At 39.5% G+C, this 18301-nt stretch overlaps 1 protein-coding gene across 3 annotated transcripts in view; it reads left to right on the forward strand.

Annotated features, from left to right (window-relative positions):
- Nucleotides 1-18301, forward strand: part of LOC117157219 (ras-related and estrogen-regulated growth inhibitor) — an 89660-nt gene that overhangs the window by 64751 nt on the left and 6608 nt on the right. For all 3 annotated transcript variants that reach the window (XM_033335088.2, XM_033335092.2, XM_033335093.2), the window contains one exon: nucleotides 1774-1955. In XM_033335088.2, coding sequence (XP_033190979.1) covers nucleotides 1774-1955 — 182 coding nt within the window. The remainder of the gene's footprint in view (nucleotides 1-1773; nucleotides 1956-18301) is intronic.

The raw sequence follows: 18301 nt of genomic DNA on the forward strand, positions 1-18301 counted from the left end.
CCGTGCGCCACCAGGATACGTGGCTCCGCGACTCTTTTCGTCGTGATCGATGCATTAGCAATTAGAACGCGGAATTGGGTCTCTCTCTCTCTTTCTCTCTCTCTCTCTCTCTCTGTCGATGATTCTCTTCCTTTCAATTGGAAATCGATCGAGTAGTTGTGTAAGACGAAGCTGGTTAGAGATGTGGAGGTACAAGTGGTGATCAGGTAGCAGGTTTCTAATTGCTTCAGCAACGGTTTAAACAATTTTGCAAGAATTTTGGGGAATTTAAGAGAATCGAAGCATTGCGCGTTGGACGTTGCTTTGCTTGATCGTTTGGCGGGAGATAGAGCGTGGGGTGCTGAATGATTTGATTTGAGTGCTTTGTACAATAGAAGCTCGACGAGGAATAGTTTAAGTTACGTAGGATTGTTTGAGGGAAAAGATTTTGGAAATTCGATACAGAATAATAATATTCGGATCTGGGGATCGTACAATAGCTTCGATGAAATGATTTTGTAAATTTTCCGTAGAGTAGGATGTACAAACGCGTGGAATATTTAGAGCAAAGATTCGAGGAATCTGGTTAGCAAATCAAATCAAAGTCATTAGCTAGTTTCGATTAAAGAAGTATCGCAAAGATTACGAGTCAAAGTAGATTAACATAAACGAATCTTTAACTAGCGTACTACATAAAGCGAAAGCTCGTTTCCACGAAACGACACGATTCTCGAAACGTCTGAAAGAATCGTAAAGGAAGTGACTACGATCTTCTTCTCGTGGTGCAGCAGGTCGGAAGTGTTTCGAGCATCGACGATCGGTCGGAAGGTCAGAGGTGAGGCCTCGAGCGTGCCTCGAAAATAGAACGTGGTCACGTGGTGGGTACCGGTTTAGGCCGTTTCTATTTCAATTATCGCGCGACCGGGCAATTTGCTGGCGTTTAATCGCCGCCGAATCGCCGGCTAGCTTCGGGCTCGATTATAATTCTCTTCTCCACGTGTGTATACGTGGGGTTAGAGCAAAGTGAAACGGCGCGCGTGCGCGACCATCCGAGATCTAGATCGGGACTTTCCAGCCGCTCGTTCAGGAATGTTGATTAACGTGTTAATTAAGCAGCGCCGTTCATGCAAAAATTCGAACTGGTAGAAATGAGAAGAAAATTATTTCTCGTCGTGTATCTCGTTTTTCGTTTACGGTGGTTCAATGAAATTCAGCTCTTTTCTCGAAGGGATAAGATAATGTTCGGGTCGAAAGTGAAATCGAAATTTTCTTTTCTTTTTTTTTTCTCTCTCTCTCTCTCCCTCTCCCTCTGTTTGTTTTTAAAGTTATTCCGCGGGAGGAAAACTGGAAGTTACATGGACCCAGTTTCGTCTGTGGCTTACGTAAGAGAAAAGTTGCCACGATTATCCCGCCATTTTTTCCCCAACTTTCTAAAATTTCTAAGTGTTACGTTATGTCCAGTGGAATGGTTCGATCAAGTTCGAGAAGTTGGGCAGAATTTAACGCCAGATTCCTTCTTTTAGTTACGATTTTCGGTCTCTTAGATATTTTTCATATCGAGTAGAATAGTACGACAGAGACGAATTTATGCAAATTTCAGTCTCTGTAGAACCATCTTTAATCGATCGAAACAGATTCATTTTTTTCTACTTGATACGTTTCATTTACATTCTATGACATTTAATAGCAACTTCGTCATTGTTTGTTCGATCGCTATTTAATTTTGCTTTTTATCTCGCTTTCTATTCGATAGTCGTACTAATCTTTTTTCTTTCGTTTGTCTTTCTTTTTCAGGAAAATGGTTGTCTTTACTCTCACATACGATGGGGCGAGGCTTTCGTGGTCGTTTACAGCGTGACGTGCAAACGAAGTTTTCAGGAAGCTCGCGGATTGCTGAAGCAACTGGCTGACTTACGTCTACCATCCTACTTCACTGCTCTGTTGCTCGGCAACAAGAGAGATCTGGATCATGCTCGGTGAGTGTTAGATCCAACTATACGCGTTAAGATTAGCGAATTAAAGGTCACAGCCGCTGCGGAGATTAATTCGGTATTCTAGTACGGGAACATGGTCGCATAAACGATAATATCTCGACGATTCTAACCGAAGGAAAATTATTTAAATCCCACAAAATTTTCGTTATAAAGTTGTATTACTCGTCGTGAATATCGAAATATCTAACCGAGTTACACGATATTAGATCGACGTGAAAATATCAGTCTACGATGCTACATATACTGTTGCTTTATACAGAATACTAAGTCCCGTTAGCGCTATAGCAGAGAACTATAAAAGAGATTTTGAGTTTAGAGAACCGATCGACGTAATCTTATTATCACTACAAACGTAAATGGCTTGGTAAGGTTTCTATGTCAGAAAGTTATCAGAAAACACAAATATCAAGTCCATAATAATTCCACGTAATTTTATTAACATAACTGTTTCAAGCAAGAATATTTTGGTCTTTTGTATCTAAAAGTTATCGGCAACCATAAATATCGAGTCTAAAAGTTTGGAAAGTTGCTTGATATAATGTTATTAACTGAACGAGTCACCTCGACCAGTTCAATGTCTCTCGTTTTTGTATGAAAATGCTACCAGGAAACATAAATATCAAAGAACCTATAATCTTGTAGAATTAAAATCCAAAAAATTATCAGAAAATCCGAGTCTAAAATAAAGTGCAGGTCCAAACGAGATCCAAGTCGAAGTAACAAGCGTAAAAGTTTAGAAAGTTGCTCGACATAATTTTATTAACTTAACAGCTTCAAACAAAAATATTCTCGTCTTTTATATCCAAAAATTATCAGGAAATATAAATATCAGGTCTAAGAGTTCAGAGGATTGCTCGACATCGTTTTATTAACAAACCGAATCAACTCGATTACTTTAGTATCTCGGTCTTTTGTATCAAAAAATTATCAGGAAACATAAATGCCAAAGAACCTGTAATCTTCTAGAATTAGAAACCAAAAATGATCAGAGAATATAAATACCAAGTGTAAAAGTTTAGAAAGTTGCTCGACATAATTTTATTGACGCAACAACTTCGGACAAAAATATCCTGCTCTTTCATGTCCAAAAATTATCAGCAACTATAAATACCAAGCCTGAGAGTTTAGAGAATTAGCATAATTTTATTAACAGAATGAATCATCTCGACCACTTCCATGCGTCGATCTTTTGTATCAAAAAATTTCTATCAGGAAACATAAATATCAGAGAACCTGTCATCTTCTAGTTCGAGTCCCAAATACATTATGCATATTACGTTGCAGGATTTTCCATGGTTGAAAAGTTAATATTTTTTAAACCGAATGAAACCTACGGTGAAGAAGAAAAAAGAAAAGAAGGAGTCGATCCGTTACACTGGAACCACTCATAAAGAAAACAGGGATCCAACGATCGAATGGAAGGCACGGCCATTCGAATTTTCCACGCGACTAGCACCGACGATACAAAGGAAAAGCTTGGAAGTGGCGATCGACGTGGCCGATCGGAATCGCGTCGACTAATCGGATCGAGCGATTCTCGACGCGCTCCGGCCCGCGTCAATCGCCTCGTTACAAAACCGTTAAACATAATAAACACGGTGGACGGTGCAGTGGTCTGACCCGTTTCTCGCGCGGCCCTCGAGTCTTCGACATACTTTTCCCCTGGTTTGATTGTCATCTAATTGCTGGTCCTTGTCCATGGTACGGAAAGAATCGCGATATCATTGGCCAACTGCCGGTCGCCGAATACTCGCTGACTTCACGATCACGCCCCTGGCGATTTCACGCTGTCTTGCGTGTATAAATATGTACTTATGCTCGTACAGCTTCGTGCAAAAGTTTGACTCTTCTAAACAGAGTAAGAAGCAAGATGTGCTCCGTCTGTTATTTTGATCATCTAACCCTGTTGCGATCTTCCAATTCTTATATCCTGATCTTATTCTTGCATCGATGTGCAAAAAGAATATTAAAAGTAATATTGAAAAGAAACAAAATCCTTGTATCTCGAAATTGAAACAGACAAGTTGCTTTTTCAAAGTTAAGAAATATTTTAACGACAGTTAGGCTGTTAACTCGAAGATGACCCAGAGAACGCGCTAACTCTTTAGACTTAGACCTGACTCCTTATTCATCTAATTTTATTTTCCTTATTTAATCTAACATTGAAAGTTATATATAAGCTCGTATCGACGTTTTATAAATTTCATTTGCGCCAATCAATCGCGACAGTAATATTTTCCTGTTAATAAGATGATTCATGTAATTCTGGTTATAGAGAATTAAGTGATTCTTAATGTTTAGAATACCAAATATAGTTATTCATACTTATCACACTTGGGCTTTGTTCCGAATAATTTATACAAGCCTGATTGATTAAGAGAAAGAACGATATAGTGGTGTTTCATTTGGAAGAAAGTGACGGGCGTGTCTGTTGCCGATTGATATACGGTTTCGATTAGCTTCGACTTTGATTGGATTTTGTATGACGAGTTAAATACGAGTTCCGTGAATCGTCAGAGTTGGCGTCTTCATCGAGCGTACAAAAGTATTCGTTGGCTCTAAAAATAAAAAAAAAGGACCTAAAACAGTATTCTTTTTTTAATTGCTTGACTCATTGTTTAAGCTGGACAGATGTAAAATTAGATCAGAATGTCGAGAATTTGGCACGATCTATTTTTCAACGATTGATCATTTCATGGGACAACTTGTAATTAACCGTCTTTGTAAACAACAACTACGGTTCTATAACTAAATAGTCCAAGATGATATTTTGAATTGATCTCAAAGTTCTGATAGAATACAACTTTTTTCGTACTTGATATAAACGATATATAACAGCGTCGTGTCTGTATTTTACATTTTCAACTTTTTCTACTCATTTTCAATTTTTTTTATAGAAGGAACGAAGATTCCTTTTCGTTAAATATGGTGCAAGGATGTCAAAGAATTGGCACATTTATCTTCTAGCGAAAGTTCCGAGCTCTGATTTTTTCTTTGGGCCCTATTCATCGCGAACATTTAAATGTTACACGAAATACCTAACGGTATTGATGATAGTAATACGTCTACCAATCGGTTACTCGAGAGCTCCAGTTCTTAATGTAGGCGAAAAACTGTACTAACCTTTTTCGATTCTTCGATCGACACGCATATCTCCATGAAGAAATTTGACAAGCCAAATTAGTCGCGTACAAAGAAATTGCAGCTGAAAGGAAATTTTCAATATAATTTTTCCTCCTTGTTTCTACCTATAGACACTCGAACGTTGCATGGAATACCTAACGGTATGGATCATAGCGGATTACGTGTAGCGACACAGTGCTCAAGAGTCCTAGTTTGCGATCCAGGTGACAAATTACACTGAGAGGTCTTTAAAAACTTAATGAGTCTGAAATTGCTGTTTCTTCTTTATCTTTGCGTATAATAACGAGCCAGATGTAGCAGATTACTGTAGCTTGGTACATGTTATTATTATCGATCGTTTGTTCTGTTGGCAAGATTGTTACTTTACCAGAATATCGCAATCGTTTCTTTCTCAGATTCATATTCGTTAGACGATCCAGTCTGATAACAACGGTGAGTCATTGTTTATTATTCTATCTAATAAAGAATACTTGATTCACTATGTTAATTCAATTCGAGAATTTTTATCTCAGAAACGTGTCTTACAGATAGAACGTATCTTAAGTAGATACAGACGATCATTCTCCGCGATGTAAGTCTACTGTTAAGTAGATACGTACGATGATATTTCGCTACATAAGTCTGCTGTTAAGTAGATACAGACAATCGTATCTTGCCGTATAATTATAGATAACGCCTACGATAATTGCGTAATACGATGATTATAAGAAAGTTAATAAGCGTTGCTTCTAATTATTACCACATCGTTAATTTCTATGGTTCGATCAAATCCACGTAACGTTACCACGAGTCGATCAAAGTGTCCGTGGCTGCTTATGAGCGATAACGTACCTGTTCGTCCTATTAATCTCGAGCAGTTCACTTTCCCGATACATGGAGCCCGCGTAGTACTCGCGTACACGCGTGCGTAGACGGTTGCTCGCGCGTGTGCGCTGCGCGATCCGGTAACAGGATCTTCGCGAAACGTTTCCTAGACGAGGCGAGATTTCGCTTGGCGCACGCGATTCGCCAGCTACCGCTTCGCGTCCCTGTTTTTTTCCTGTCACCTACTCTCTCATCCGAAGCTCTCTCGTGATCCACACGCGGTGTCTCTCGACCGCGCGCCGCCTCGCCGCGTGTCTTGGATCGGTGCCTGGTGGCGTGAAACGCGAAACGAGGCGCCACACCGACCGCACTCCGACACCAGAGACCGTTTCGAGCACGACACCCGGTAGTGGTCGCGACTGCTCGCTCATCTAGAAACCGTTCACGCGATCTTCGCTCCGACAGCGATCTGTTTACGCGCGCGAGCGAGCGCGAGTCATCCAACACTGGCCGACTTGGATACGCCTCTGTCTACCGGCTATCCTGGTCGACGCATCTCTAGATCGATTCAGGCCGTGTCTGTCCATCGAACGTCGTTCTACGGACGATGCTAAATGGAGGTTATCAGCTTTCCTCTCCTTTTTCATTTTATAGAATTATGGAGCTTATTGTCTCTGCCGCTTCGTACTACTTTTCCATCGCTGCTTCGACAACTCTCTATCATTTCTCGTTGCTTGCAGTGGCTTCCATCGGTGTTTTAGTACACTCGCTGGGTTGATTATTTTAGCGAAGATTCTATTGTTATATTTAATATATCAATTATTATTGTTAATATATCAATTATTGTCGTTATATTTAATATATCATCTGTTATCGTTACGTATAATATTAAGTATATGAAAATGTTTTTTCTTATTATATATCAAAATCTTTTTCGTATTCGTGTTTCGCGCAATGTTTCAAAGTTGCTTTTATACTTGTCGAGATGGTCGCGTTATCGAAGCTAAAAATGCCCTCCTTCTCAGTGGCGATTCAAGTTTACGTTTTCGAGATATTGGAAGGATTTCTTGTAACAGATAAGTGGGACTGAAAGTTTCTGGCTTTGCGATAGTAATTAATAGCGTACTATGTAGTTTCATACAAGTTAATTGACGCTGATGGATAGCGATATCATAAATGAGTCGAGTCAGAAGATTTCTTCTTAACAACTAGACTGCGGATTTTTACGCGTTTATAGGAAATTTGAAAGCGCAGAATCGCACATAATACACGTACGAAAAATATATCAAATATTCGAAACGTAGTGCTTTCTATAACTCTTTGTAGGTGAAACACTTTTCTACCAAGGTTTCGTTTTTTCAATTATATTCTTAGATATGAATTTTCACACAAATTTTCTTTTCCTTCTAGAGCGTATAAAGATTTCCGATGGTGCCGCGTGTACGTACGTTTAATTCTAAATCGCGAAGCAAGATCTTTCATCTTCTGTGAATTTCTCCAAGCGTTGATAGCGGAGAGCAATCGTCCGAATCGATTTTCTCTGTTCGTACAAAACGCGAAACGAAGGTGTGGTTAACATTTTGAACCGACTCGCGACGTTGTGCATTTTACGCAATCCTCGTATTAATACGAACTTAAAGTGCATCATCGAGCGTTGCGTGATTCGGACGGGAGAAAGCTAGGAAATCGAACCAGTCGCCAATTTTTCCCATATCCCCTGAAAGTTTGTGATAAAGATTGGCCTACGAACAGCTGCTTATTAACCTTGTCAAAACGAGCACTGGCTTCTGAATAATAACTAGAGATAGTTAATGGAAATGAGTTTCGATTCGATAAGGTGAGCTACATAGCAGACATATGGTATATATCTGCTTATTGAAAAGGGTGTAAGTAGATTAGTTAGGCTTTTGTATGTGTGATTATTTATTACGAGGAAACATTCAATTATATATAATAATTTATTTTTATTCGCGATATACTGAAAAGTGCGATAGGTGTTTTATATATTGCGATTCGAACGTGTGAAGAAGAGAGAGTTAGAGTAGGAGGGAGGGCTTGTGCACGTAACAAATTGACAATTGGGGAAAGTGGGAGAATAATTGTAATTTTTTTCAGAAACGAGATAAATGTACAGAGAACGGTTACACGATCTTGGTATTTGTCTAGTGGATTATCTGATGAGTAGCTTACGAATTTTTATGCTTTTATGGGAAATTTAAGAGAGAAAACAATGCACAGAATGCGCGTAACACGCAGAAATATATGAAATGTGCAAGGTTCAGCAGCTATTATGATACTTGAGCTAGATAAAAACAAACTTCTGCTTAGATTACATTCTTTTCTCTGCCTTTATAAAAATATGAACTTGCATAAATACCCGCCGTCTAATTATGAGTTTCCGAGATTTCTCTTTATCTGTAAAATATCTCATATTCTTAGAGAATGTTCTACCAAATATATCAAATATATATATTTCACAAAATATCCTAATATTCTACGTTCTATGAAAGCGTACAGAGATATGGAATCTATTTAAAAATTATAAAAATATTTCGTAAAATGCTATAATAAATAAAAAGTGGAACTGTGCGTCGCTAATACTAAAAGCGTAACATAGCTTCCAATATCTCTCAATATTTTTTCTTTTACCAAGAAATATTTCAAAATCTTGGAAGAAATTCTCGAAACGAACGACGAATACAACGTTTGACAAGCTTGTCAAAAATATTAGTTAATCGCGTCAGAAGATCTCCTAACGTGGAAATCGATGAAAAATCTAACGGGAAAAGATACATGATTTCGCTTTCGTGGCTCGCAAGATCGTACGAAGGAGGGAAACTCAATTACTTTTCGTCTCGGCTTCATTCGTCATTCGAACTGTACGTCCGACTGAATTGACTATTTAGAAACTTTTTGAACAATCCCAGCCTTTCGAGCTCGTTTCATATGCAAATCCTCGGCGATTTTTCGCATCTTTTGAGTAGTCAGTGTCTGAAGGTACTCAAGAGTGAATCACAGCTTCGCGTGTTTTGTGTCGGGCCGGGAGAAAGCTGGCAAACGGTAGTCTTTATCGTCGTAACTTGCGATAACCTTCCATTTCCAGTTTACCGATGCTTCCCTTAAAAATAATCGTGTTCGTGATTGATGGACCGTTGAACGGTCTTTGATTGCTCTTGAGTGGAAAATCACCGTGCCAAGAGAATTCTCGTTTCGAGTATCTTGAATGAAAATTTCTAAAGCGATTGGGACATTACCGGGAATTTCGATGCTTGCACGGTACTTTACTGAATTGCTGCAACCTGATGCAAGTTTATTTAGCAATCGAGTTAATTACTAATGGCTGAATAATTGCATTTCTTTTTTACTATATTAAATTTTTTATTCTTTGGCGCAGAAATGTCTCTTCCACTACTAAACACGGTATAAAATTTTTATTTGCGATATTAAGCTTTCTTTGTTTGAAAATCGCAATATATTTCTTTGCATTTATGCGAAACTTGAAATTACAGAAACCTACAAAATGCATACAGTATATGGAAATACGTAAAATATAGAAAAGCAGAGTGCGATAATTGTTGACAAGTAAAGCGAATTTAATTTTGTCTATGGAACGTATAAATTCGCATAAAAATCCGCCATATAATAATTGATAACATACCAATAACGACGTGGAATAATTAAATTGTTAAAATACACCAGAACCAAATTAATTAAGCTTTCATACTCCAGACAAATTCTGCCTTTTTATCTGTATCATGGCTCCCCATATCTGACGATAAATCTACATTTTTACCGTACCAAGGGAAATTAAAACGATCTGATTCGCACGTTTTAAGATCGTTTCGATGGGGACGTAAGGCAACGAAGATGCAGTTCCGCGTGAAATTGAATTTGACACGAATGCTTTCGCTTCATCCTCGGGCAGAAAAGCCAGTGACACGTAGGTGAACCGGATATCGATATCCCTTATAGGCTACAGCCCTGGAACAGGAATTTCCTGGGCGATCCCCGTAGGAATGCGGATCGTCGTTAGCGAAGACACGTTTCCCACTTTTTTACTCGTCGCTCGCGTTCCTGTATTCATTTACAAACCTCTCTGCATACCGGCCAGCGTCCGATGGATTATCTAACAGTCACGTTCAGTATCATCGCCACGATCTTTCCATGTTTCTTCGTCAATTCTCTATGATTTAGGCTATTTTTTTTAATCTTGATCCGAAAATTTCTTTCTTCTTAATAATTTCTGACCAAGATTGTTTCGGAAAAAGGACTCTTCTAAAGAAATTACGCAAGAGCAATATGACTATCAATTTTTGTAACGATGCTTATGGAAAGATACTTTGGAAAGTAGTTTCTGCTAATAATTGAAAACTAATTCGCAGAGATGTTCCACTTTTCGGAAGAACTTTTATCGAGAAATATTTTTAGACGTAGTTGTTGGTAATCGTTAAAATGTATTAAAAAGTACCATTCTTACCATTGGTAAGTAAAGGTGTGGGTTTTAAATATTTCGTAATTTAATCGTTGCAAATCCAGAAGGGAATTTATAGAATCTTTTAGAATTTATGGGATGTACAATGATAGACGTTATCGCTGCACTTGTCTTCTTACATCGATCGGTATCTTATCGAGTTTCCTATCTCACTTAAATCTCATTTTCTATTGCTATCGTCCCGACGATACGACGCAAGTTAATTTCTCAATCACAGTTGTCTGAATCGATACGTAAGACAAAAGATACGTGTCTGAAAGTAGCGAAATCAGTGCAAGAGATGATCAAAATTTTTCGTGACAAATGAGAAAAATTGAGGACGAAGGAAATACATTTCTACGATCGATGTTCTTCTTTCCTTTGTTATTAGTAATAGCGTCGTTCATTTTTATAAAAGCGATATCGATTCGAATCAAATATGGAACAAATTATATTAATGGGCAAGCTGAAAAAGCTAAGAAATTGAATAAATATGCCACATTTATTCTCTGATATATCTAAACATAAGTCTCGTTATTGTTGAAGTGGTCACCACTTCTAAGAAAACTCTACATCTGGTCTTTTCAGTTTTCTCAAGCACCGAAGCCATCGACAGCGTGTAGACAAAAGACTGCGACGAAGACAGACCATAAACAATAGACAGACGACGTTAGCTTCGGAGTTTTCAGTTATTGGGTAACACAGCTAACGTGCGGATCTGCACCAGCTCAAATTGTATTCTTACTTATAATTACTCTTCTATTTAAATATATTTTCTACCTTACAATTTATCCACGAGTTTCTCTGTTTACACATCGAATAAACTCAACAGTTATTATTAACGAGCTAGGAAATTTATTAAACATTCCACGTTTCTGGTACTCTTATACCGTCAGTGTTAATTTTGTTATTATTAATGCTTTACTTTTGGAAACAAGTTTCGTTTGCAAATTGACAGGAAAAACGGCACGTATCGAGAAAATCGTGAACGAAGGAATTTGCTAAATAGTCCCACGCGAGTTACACTATAACTCAGGGACAAATTTGCCCAAGCCTAAGCGATATTTGATGCGATAAAAACGCAGTAGACGAATATGAAACGGCATTCCTCGTGATCCCGACGTTAATCTAGCTAGCGGATTAACCGCAGACAAAAGGTTGTACAGTGACGAAAGATAATTCTTGCTGATTGATGACGTACCTCGTCGAGCCTAGGAAAAGGTGGAAGGTTGCAGGATCTGCCAACTTCCTGAAACTGTTTCTCACGACGCGTATCGGGCAACGATTCCAATCACCATCGAAACACCAAAGATATCGTGGCAAGGAATTTCCATACAGATAATAGAATTTTTCTCAGCTGTGATGTGTTAAGAAAATAATATAATATGGAATAATATCGATTATCGGAATTCAATAATTGGAAGAAATTATCGAGGGAGGAGAACGAAGAATATTAACTTTGTATTGAATTTTTGTAGCGCAAAAGGGAATTAAACGATAAAATGTAACTATTAGGTGATAGCAGAACATTTTTGAAGAAACTGCGGTTAGTACTTGCAATTAGTACATTTAGAGCGCGTTACTTGAATTAAAGTAGAATCTTAGCCCGGATAGCCAACAAATGCAACTTTTACGTAATTATACTAATATCAATTTCCTGATAATTAGACCCATTTGCCCACAATTAGCCTAGTAAATTGCAACTTCGTAGATAGAACTGTTACAGAAGCTACGTATATCTACATTACCATAGATATCAATATCAATATTAATTTTGGTCTAACGTTCCGGACAAATTTATCAGAAATCTTTTACGATTATTAATTATCAAACGAGGACATGAATAATTATCAAACAAGCACAAGAACACTATTCCAAAACGTTCAAATATTATTTGTTTTGACAATTACACGTACCGTTTGTTAGACCCAACAGTTTCTTTACATTTTTAACTATCCTACGTTAAAGTATTCCTCTTTGGTCATCGAGTGACACTAAATGAAAAAAATCAACAAGTCATGTTTTTCCTCCGATTTTCATCCGTAATATATTCAGTCAACCAGTCTGACAATAGTAAAATTACGATTCGAGCGAAACAAGTACAAGCATTACGGCCTGCCTCTGTTATATTTAACCTGAATCCTCACCACGAGTGCCAGTCGAAATTGCAAGGTGGAGGATTAAACGCACGCAAGAAGAAAAAAAAAATGCCTAGAAGAAGACACAAGCGCGCATTAATATACTTTTTAGCGTCTAGTAACATTATCGTTTAAATACGATTCATAATATATCGCAAAGACGGCCATCATTCCTGCGGCAACCGATTAAATTTACGGCAGGACAAACGGCCGATTTTTCAAGCAGATGATGGGCGGAATCGCGAGAAAGAGTCCTCTGATGGTCGGATGGTAGAAGCCGTGAGAGGCAGCCGCGTCGTTGCGACCGGTAGCCGGCACGGCCGTCTTAATGGAGTTCATAAAGATTAGAAGGAAGACTGGGTTGGCCGCGGGGCTGGTGAAACCACTCTCCCGGCGAACGAGTTATCGCCGCTTTAGATACATCCGAGGCGGCGTCCGGCCGCGAATATCGTCCATCGATAAACTTATCGCGAAATATCAGCTGGCGAATCCCTCGAAGCCACGCTCGCCGCTCGGCTGACAAACTGGTTCGCCGGCTGAAAACCGCGACCAACCTGGAAAGCCGCGTTTCGAGCGGATCGAAAAACGAACGACACGTCTCTTCCTCGTTCCACTGGATAGCTTGGACGTTGCTTGTACATGTATCAGGAGATGGAGGACGCTGGGGGATATGGAAATCGACGTGGGATATTTTTGGCAGATGTTGGTCAGGGTTTGGCCGACGTATACCACGGTATACACGGTGTCTTGCAAAGATATGCATAGGATGTGGAGGAGAGTTGATGTATTAATTGACGAATAATTTGGTAGATTAATCGGTAAACGCTACGATAAACAAATAGATAAATTGCAGTGTAGTAATAGTAAGAAATTGAAAGGTTTGCATCAAAAGTCATTAGCATCGTGCGTTTGAATAGCGGAGGATATTTGGCGTGTTGCAAAGACACCGGTACGTTAATGGAAATTGACGCGAAAGATCGGCAAATGAATAAACGGAGTAACATTGTAGTAAATAAATATACTAGTAGTAGATAGTAGACGTGAAATGTGTAGAGGAGAAACGATGTAGCGTATTCTAAATCGAGATTAACGTTTTACTATCGTAGTAAGCTGACACTAACTAATAAAAGTAGTGCGATACATTTCAAATTGGAAAGATAGAGGCCGTGATTTTATTCCGAATTGAAAAATGAAATACACGTGAGATTATAAAGGAGAAAAGTATACGTTATGTGGACACTGTAGAATGCACAATATATTTATACGTGGTTAAATAAGTCAGGAGTCTCTACAAGTGGTTAATATAGAGTGCGTCGCGGAATCTAAGTCCAACTTTCTCGGTTGTAAACGCATTGAGAAATGCGAGGGCCTTTGAGAACGTATAGTTTATGTGGCCTAACGGTGACAAACGTACTGTATGGTTATTATACTCTAAGCTAGGACTCGTACCAGATCTCGCTGCGTTGAATAAACCGCGATACCACGTAACGCTATTCTCCAACAATAAGCCTTCGATTTATGTATGCTCGGTTTGTTACTGGAAAAATTGCGCTTAAAGAGCAACTAATTAGATTAGCTGTTAAAATATGGCACCGTAACGTTAATAGCTATGCACGTGCTATTACTTTTTCGTTTGTTTTGTCGTCCATTCGTCATCCGGTTCGTACAGACCAATGATACGTTTCTTTTCGTCTGTTACCTTCTGAATTATTTTCACGATGTTCTTTTTTGAATGGCTTTGGTTCGCGTTGGAAATGCGGCGCGTTCGACGGTGCTGGCGCCAAGTAGAAAGCACGTGTCTCGCGCAAATGGAGGAACAAGTCGAGCTGCGAGATATGTAGGTGAACAATGTTTTGATACCGGCCTTTGAGGGTTTTCAAATCGTGGTCACGGTTTCTGAAGTGTCGCGGCGAGTCGATATATCAGGCTGTCCCAAAAGATTCTTTCGTTTTACAAGGAAATAATAGATGCACGACATTTTCTGTTTCCTATTATTTTATCGAATTACGTATGATCCATTTTGTTCGATCGGAATATAAAACAAGAAATGTTATTCATCCATTGTTTCCTTATAGAACGAAAGGAACCTTTAGGACAACTGAATAGATTCTAAGATGTTTCAGAATATTCCGTAAGTAGGAACGTTGGATTTAGTACGGACGTCGATGGTGATTATTTGCTAGCAATGAAAATAAATTAAAACTGTGTTACCTTCAATTTGTTATATACAGAATATCTTATAATCTACAACGTATAGCGTTTTATATAAGACAGACGTTCAGTGGTACCCATCGAGTCTCTCGAGGTTTACAAAACTTCTAAAAGACCTCCGGGGCTTATCGAAATTTTAAAAGCTTACAGATTCGTCACCTATTAGCGTATAAAAAGGCAAAGCTTTAAGAATCAAATTTTCACAGTATCGGGGACCTTTCGAAATCGACCAACAGCCAACCGCTCGTTATCTGCCAGTTCCTGAGAGTTCCTAATGTCTGGCAACGAATTCGTCTTTGTCTCATACTACTTGCCCAGCTGCTAAGCAACTCTCTCCTTTCCAAGATTTATCGAAACTTTGAAAACCAGAGATTCGACACTTATCAAGGGTTCCAAATGTTTCGAGCATCAAATTCTCGCAATATTGAAATCTTTCGAAATTAACGTCCATCGCCTACTCTAAGGAATTGATAGCGTCTGACTACCAATTAACCTTTGTCCCCACTCCTCCACCTACTACTATCATAATTCTCCCCTTTCTTCACCCACTATCTCAGTCATTCTGCACTCCAGGCTATCTCCATAAAGACTCTGTATCTCCTCTGGCTTGTTGAGGCGAGAGCCAGGGAAAATCCCCTTAGCGTGCTTTCGAGCGCCGGTTAATCGTCGGATCATGCAAGTTTCCAGTCGTCGAGTCAGCGCGAAGAATCTCCGGCAATTTGTTCGGATCTCGGTGTAATCCGGTCGTCGCGCCACGGTTCTTGTTCATCGCGGCTGTCTAAAGGTCGCGACGTTGTTTCGCCAGCCAGCGAAATGTCGAGCCTCTCCCCTGGCCCAGTCATCATTCCTATAGTTACGTCCAACGAGTCGAGCCTCACAATCGCGATTTCACGAAATATTCGCAAGTAAAACGTTTGATGGATGCGATGGGTTTAGTTTACGCTACTGGCCCACCGATCTTGCTGAACCGTTCGTATTCAGAAAGAAATTTACGCGGAAACATCAAACTCTAATGCCGTTTCACGTGTCTTTTTAACACCTTGTATATAAGATGGTTGTAAGAAACGTTCGCGCGTACCTTTAGCGTCTCAAGACAACAACTTCTGATTATCTGTTCTCCAGTTAAAATATTTGATATTCCCTGCCATTTTCTTGTTGTGAATTAACTTGGAGTTTTATGATCACGTATTAATCGTATAGCTGCCTATTGAAATGAAAAGATTCCGGAAGACTCTATCGGACATGTAAACTTAATCAATTTCTTTATTTCGTTACGTGAGTACTCGATTGATATTCGATTCTCAAAAAACAAAAGATTCGCTTTCGTAGTTATTTGTCGCCATATTTATCGCAAGAAGATGACACAAGTACGTACGTGCTAAGGTAAATTTAAAAGGCGACTTCCGTAATTAGAGAAACTAAGTAGAAATTTATTTCATCCTCGAATATTGTACCGAGTACTGTACTTCCCACATTTTCTATATTTCCGTACGCACCGCGTGTACTTTGTACATTTTTGCAATTTAAAATTGCCGCGTAAAAATGCGCAGCCTAATCGTCGCTTTTCCGTACTTTCCAATTTACCAAGTCGATCAGCGCGGCTTCCACACGCCCCGAATATTATAAACCGCCATCTATCGTTTCCCATAGAAATTCCATGTTTGGACTAAACCGAGAACCGCTTACTCGTTCACTTTCTCGTACGTTAGCCGCGTGTCCCTTTATTCGATCTAATCGCGCCTTTTCCAGCTAAAATATCCGATATTGCCAGCGCGTTGCTCTTCCTCGAAAAAAGAAGAGGAAGAAGCCAGGGGAATGAGCTGAGATCTGGCGGCGAGAGAGCGCGGGAAACGACACATAGACAGGCTCTCGAATCTAACACCGTTCCTCGTAAAGCAACGGATCGCCTCGTATAAAATAAAAGGGGACAGATTAACGGCCGTGAACGTGGGGGCCTGCTCTCTCGCGTGTGCATGCATTAGACGTGTGCACGACCCTCCCACGCGCCACCGCCTCTTTCTCTTTCCCTCGATTTCTTTTCTCCCTCTTTCTTCCTGTTCGACGCTCCGAGAGTATCACGTGTTCCCGCGAATTTAATTGCCTCCATAAATATCGCGGGCCTTCCATGGCCGAGCAACGTTAAAATACGACGGAAGATCGAGGTCCTAACCCCTTCTCCTTCTCACTCTGTCTATCTATCTGTCTATCTCTCTTTCGAGGAACTCATCCCGCTGGGGATTCGCGATGCAAGAGAAAAAGTGGATCGTTCCGAATGGTAGACGATGATGATGGCGAGCAAGGTGGCTTTTGATTGGGAATGTACAGCGTTGCGAGGCTTCCAGAGGATTGTAAGGGGCTGCGCGATGTGTGGTTGAATTTTTATTAATGGACGGTGATGGGCTCTGTTAGACACTCGCGAGCGTCCTTTTTTTTTTTGGAGAACGTCTTTCTTTTATATTGGACGCACACTGAGCCTCGTAACTATAAAACTACTCTGCAGTGTTTTATTCTTATCCGGATACGGGATGTACAAGGTACAACACGACCAAACGTGAACAGAAATTTACTAAGTTAAACTTAGAGTCGAACTTTGTGGAAGCGACGAGTCAGCAAACGAGGATGCGTTTATTCGAGTTATCGTTACGATCTCGGTTTATTTCGTGTGCCGAGTTCAATTTCTGTCTCGATAAGATATTCCGTTTTACTGATTCTACCGATTACGCGTAGTCGTAGTGAAACTAATTTCCCAACATTTGGTAAATCTTCCGCGAAGCTGAGTACATACGTAGCAGAACAAGATACATCCGAGTTTGTTCGCAAGGATACAACAAGAATCGTCGATCTATGTATGTGTCGTTGGAGATCAAATACATACAAGGTATCGCAGTTTTTTCTGGCTGAACATTGTCGGTATATTCTATAGGTCAACGTGAGGAATAAATGTCATATGGATATATGTATGTGGTTGGAAGCATTGTTAAAGAGTTATAACGAAGAAACGACGTACAGAATGAACAGTAACGAACTGCGTTACTACGGTTTAAAGTACGAATGGGTCGAGAATATTTGCATCTAGTAGCAGTCAGAGGCTATTGTAATACTTGTACAATTCCAACCACAACTCTATTTTAAAATGTTCACCATTTCCCTGTCAATACAAGATTGGCAGCGAAAAAAATTGAATTTACTTATTACTCGTTGAAGTTGAAGATGTAGATTACAATACTTTCTGGCTATTCTGGATCTATTCGTATTTTTCACTGTATTGACTCGCGTTCGTCATCGCTAATTTTGTACATTGTTCTCTTCTTTTGTTACAACTCCTCAACGATGCTTCCAACGAAACATATGTTTCTGCGACATTTTTGTCTTACTTTCGCCAATGGAATATACTGACAACGTTTAACAGGAAAAAGACTGCTACACGTCGCGTGTATCGTTTCAATAAGGAAGAAATATCTGGAACTACGCATACGCGGGTCCTCTGATCCGATGTTATTCCAAAGCAATCGAAATTAAACTCAGGACGATTATAAATACAACGACCAAGCCTGGCGAAA

The sequence above is a fragment of the Bombus vancouverensis genome, chromosome 15 (genome assembly GCF_051014615.1).
Source record: "Bombus vancouverensis nearcticus chromosome 15, iyBomVanc1_principal, whole genome shotgun sequence".
Classification (NCBI taxonomy): domain Eukaryota; kingdom Metazoa; phylum Arthropoda; class Insecta; order Hymenoptera; family Apidae; genus Bombus; species Bombus vancouverensis.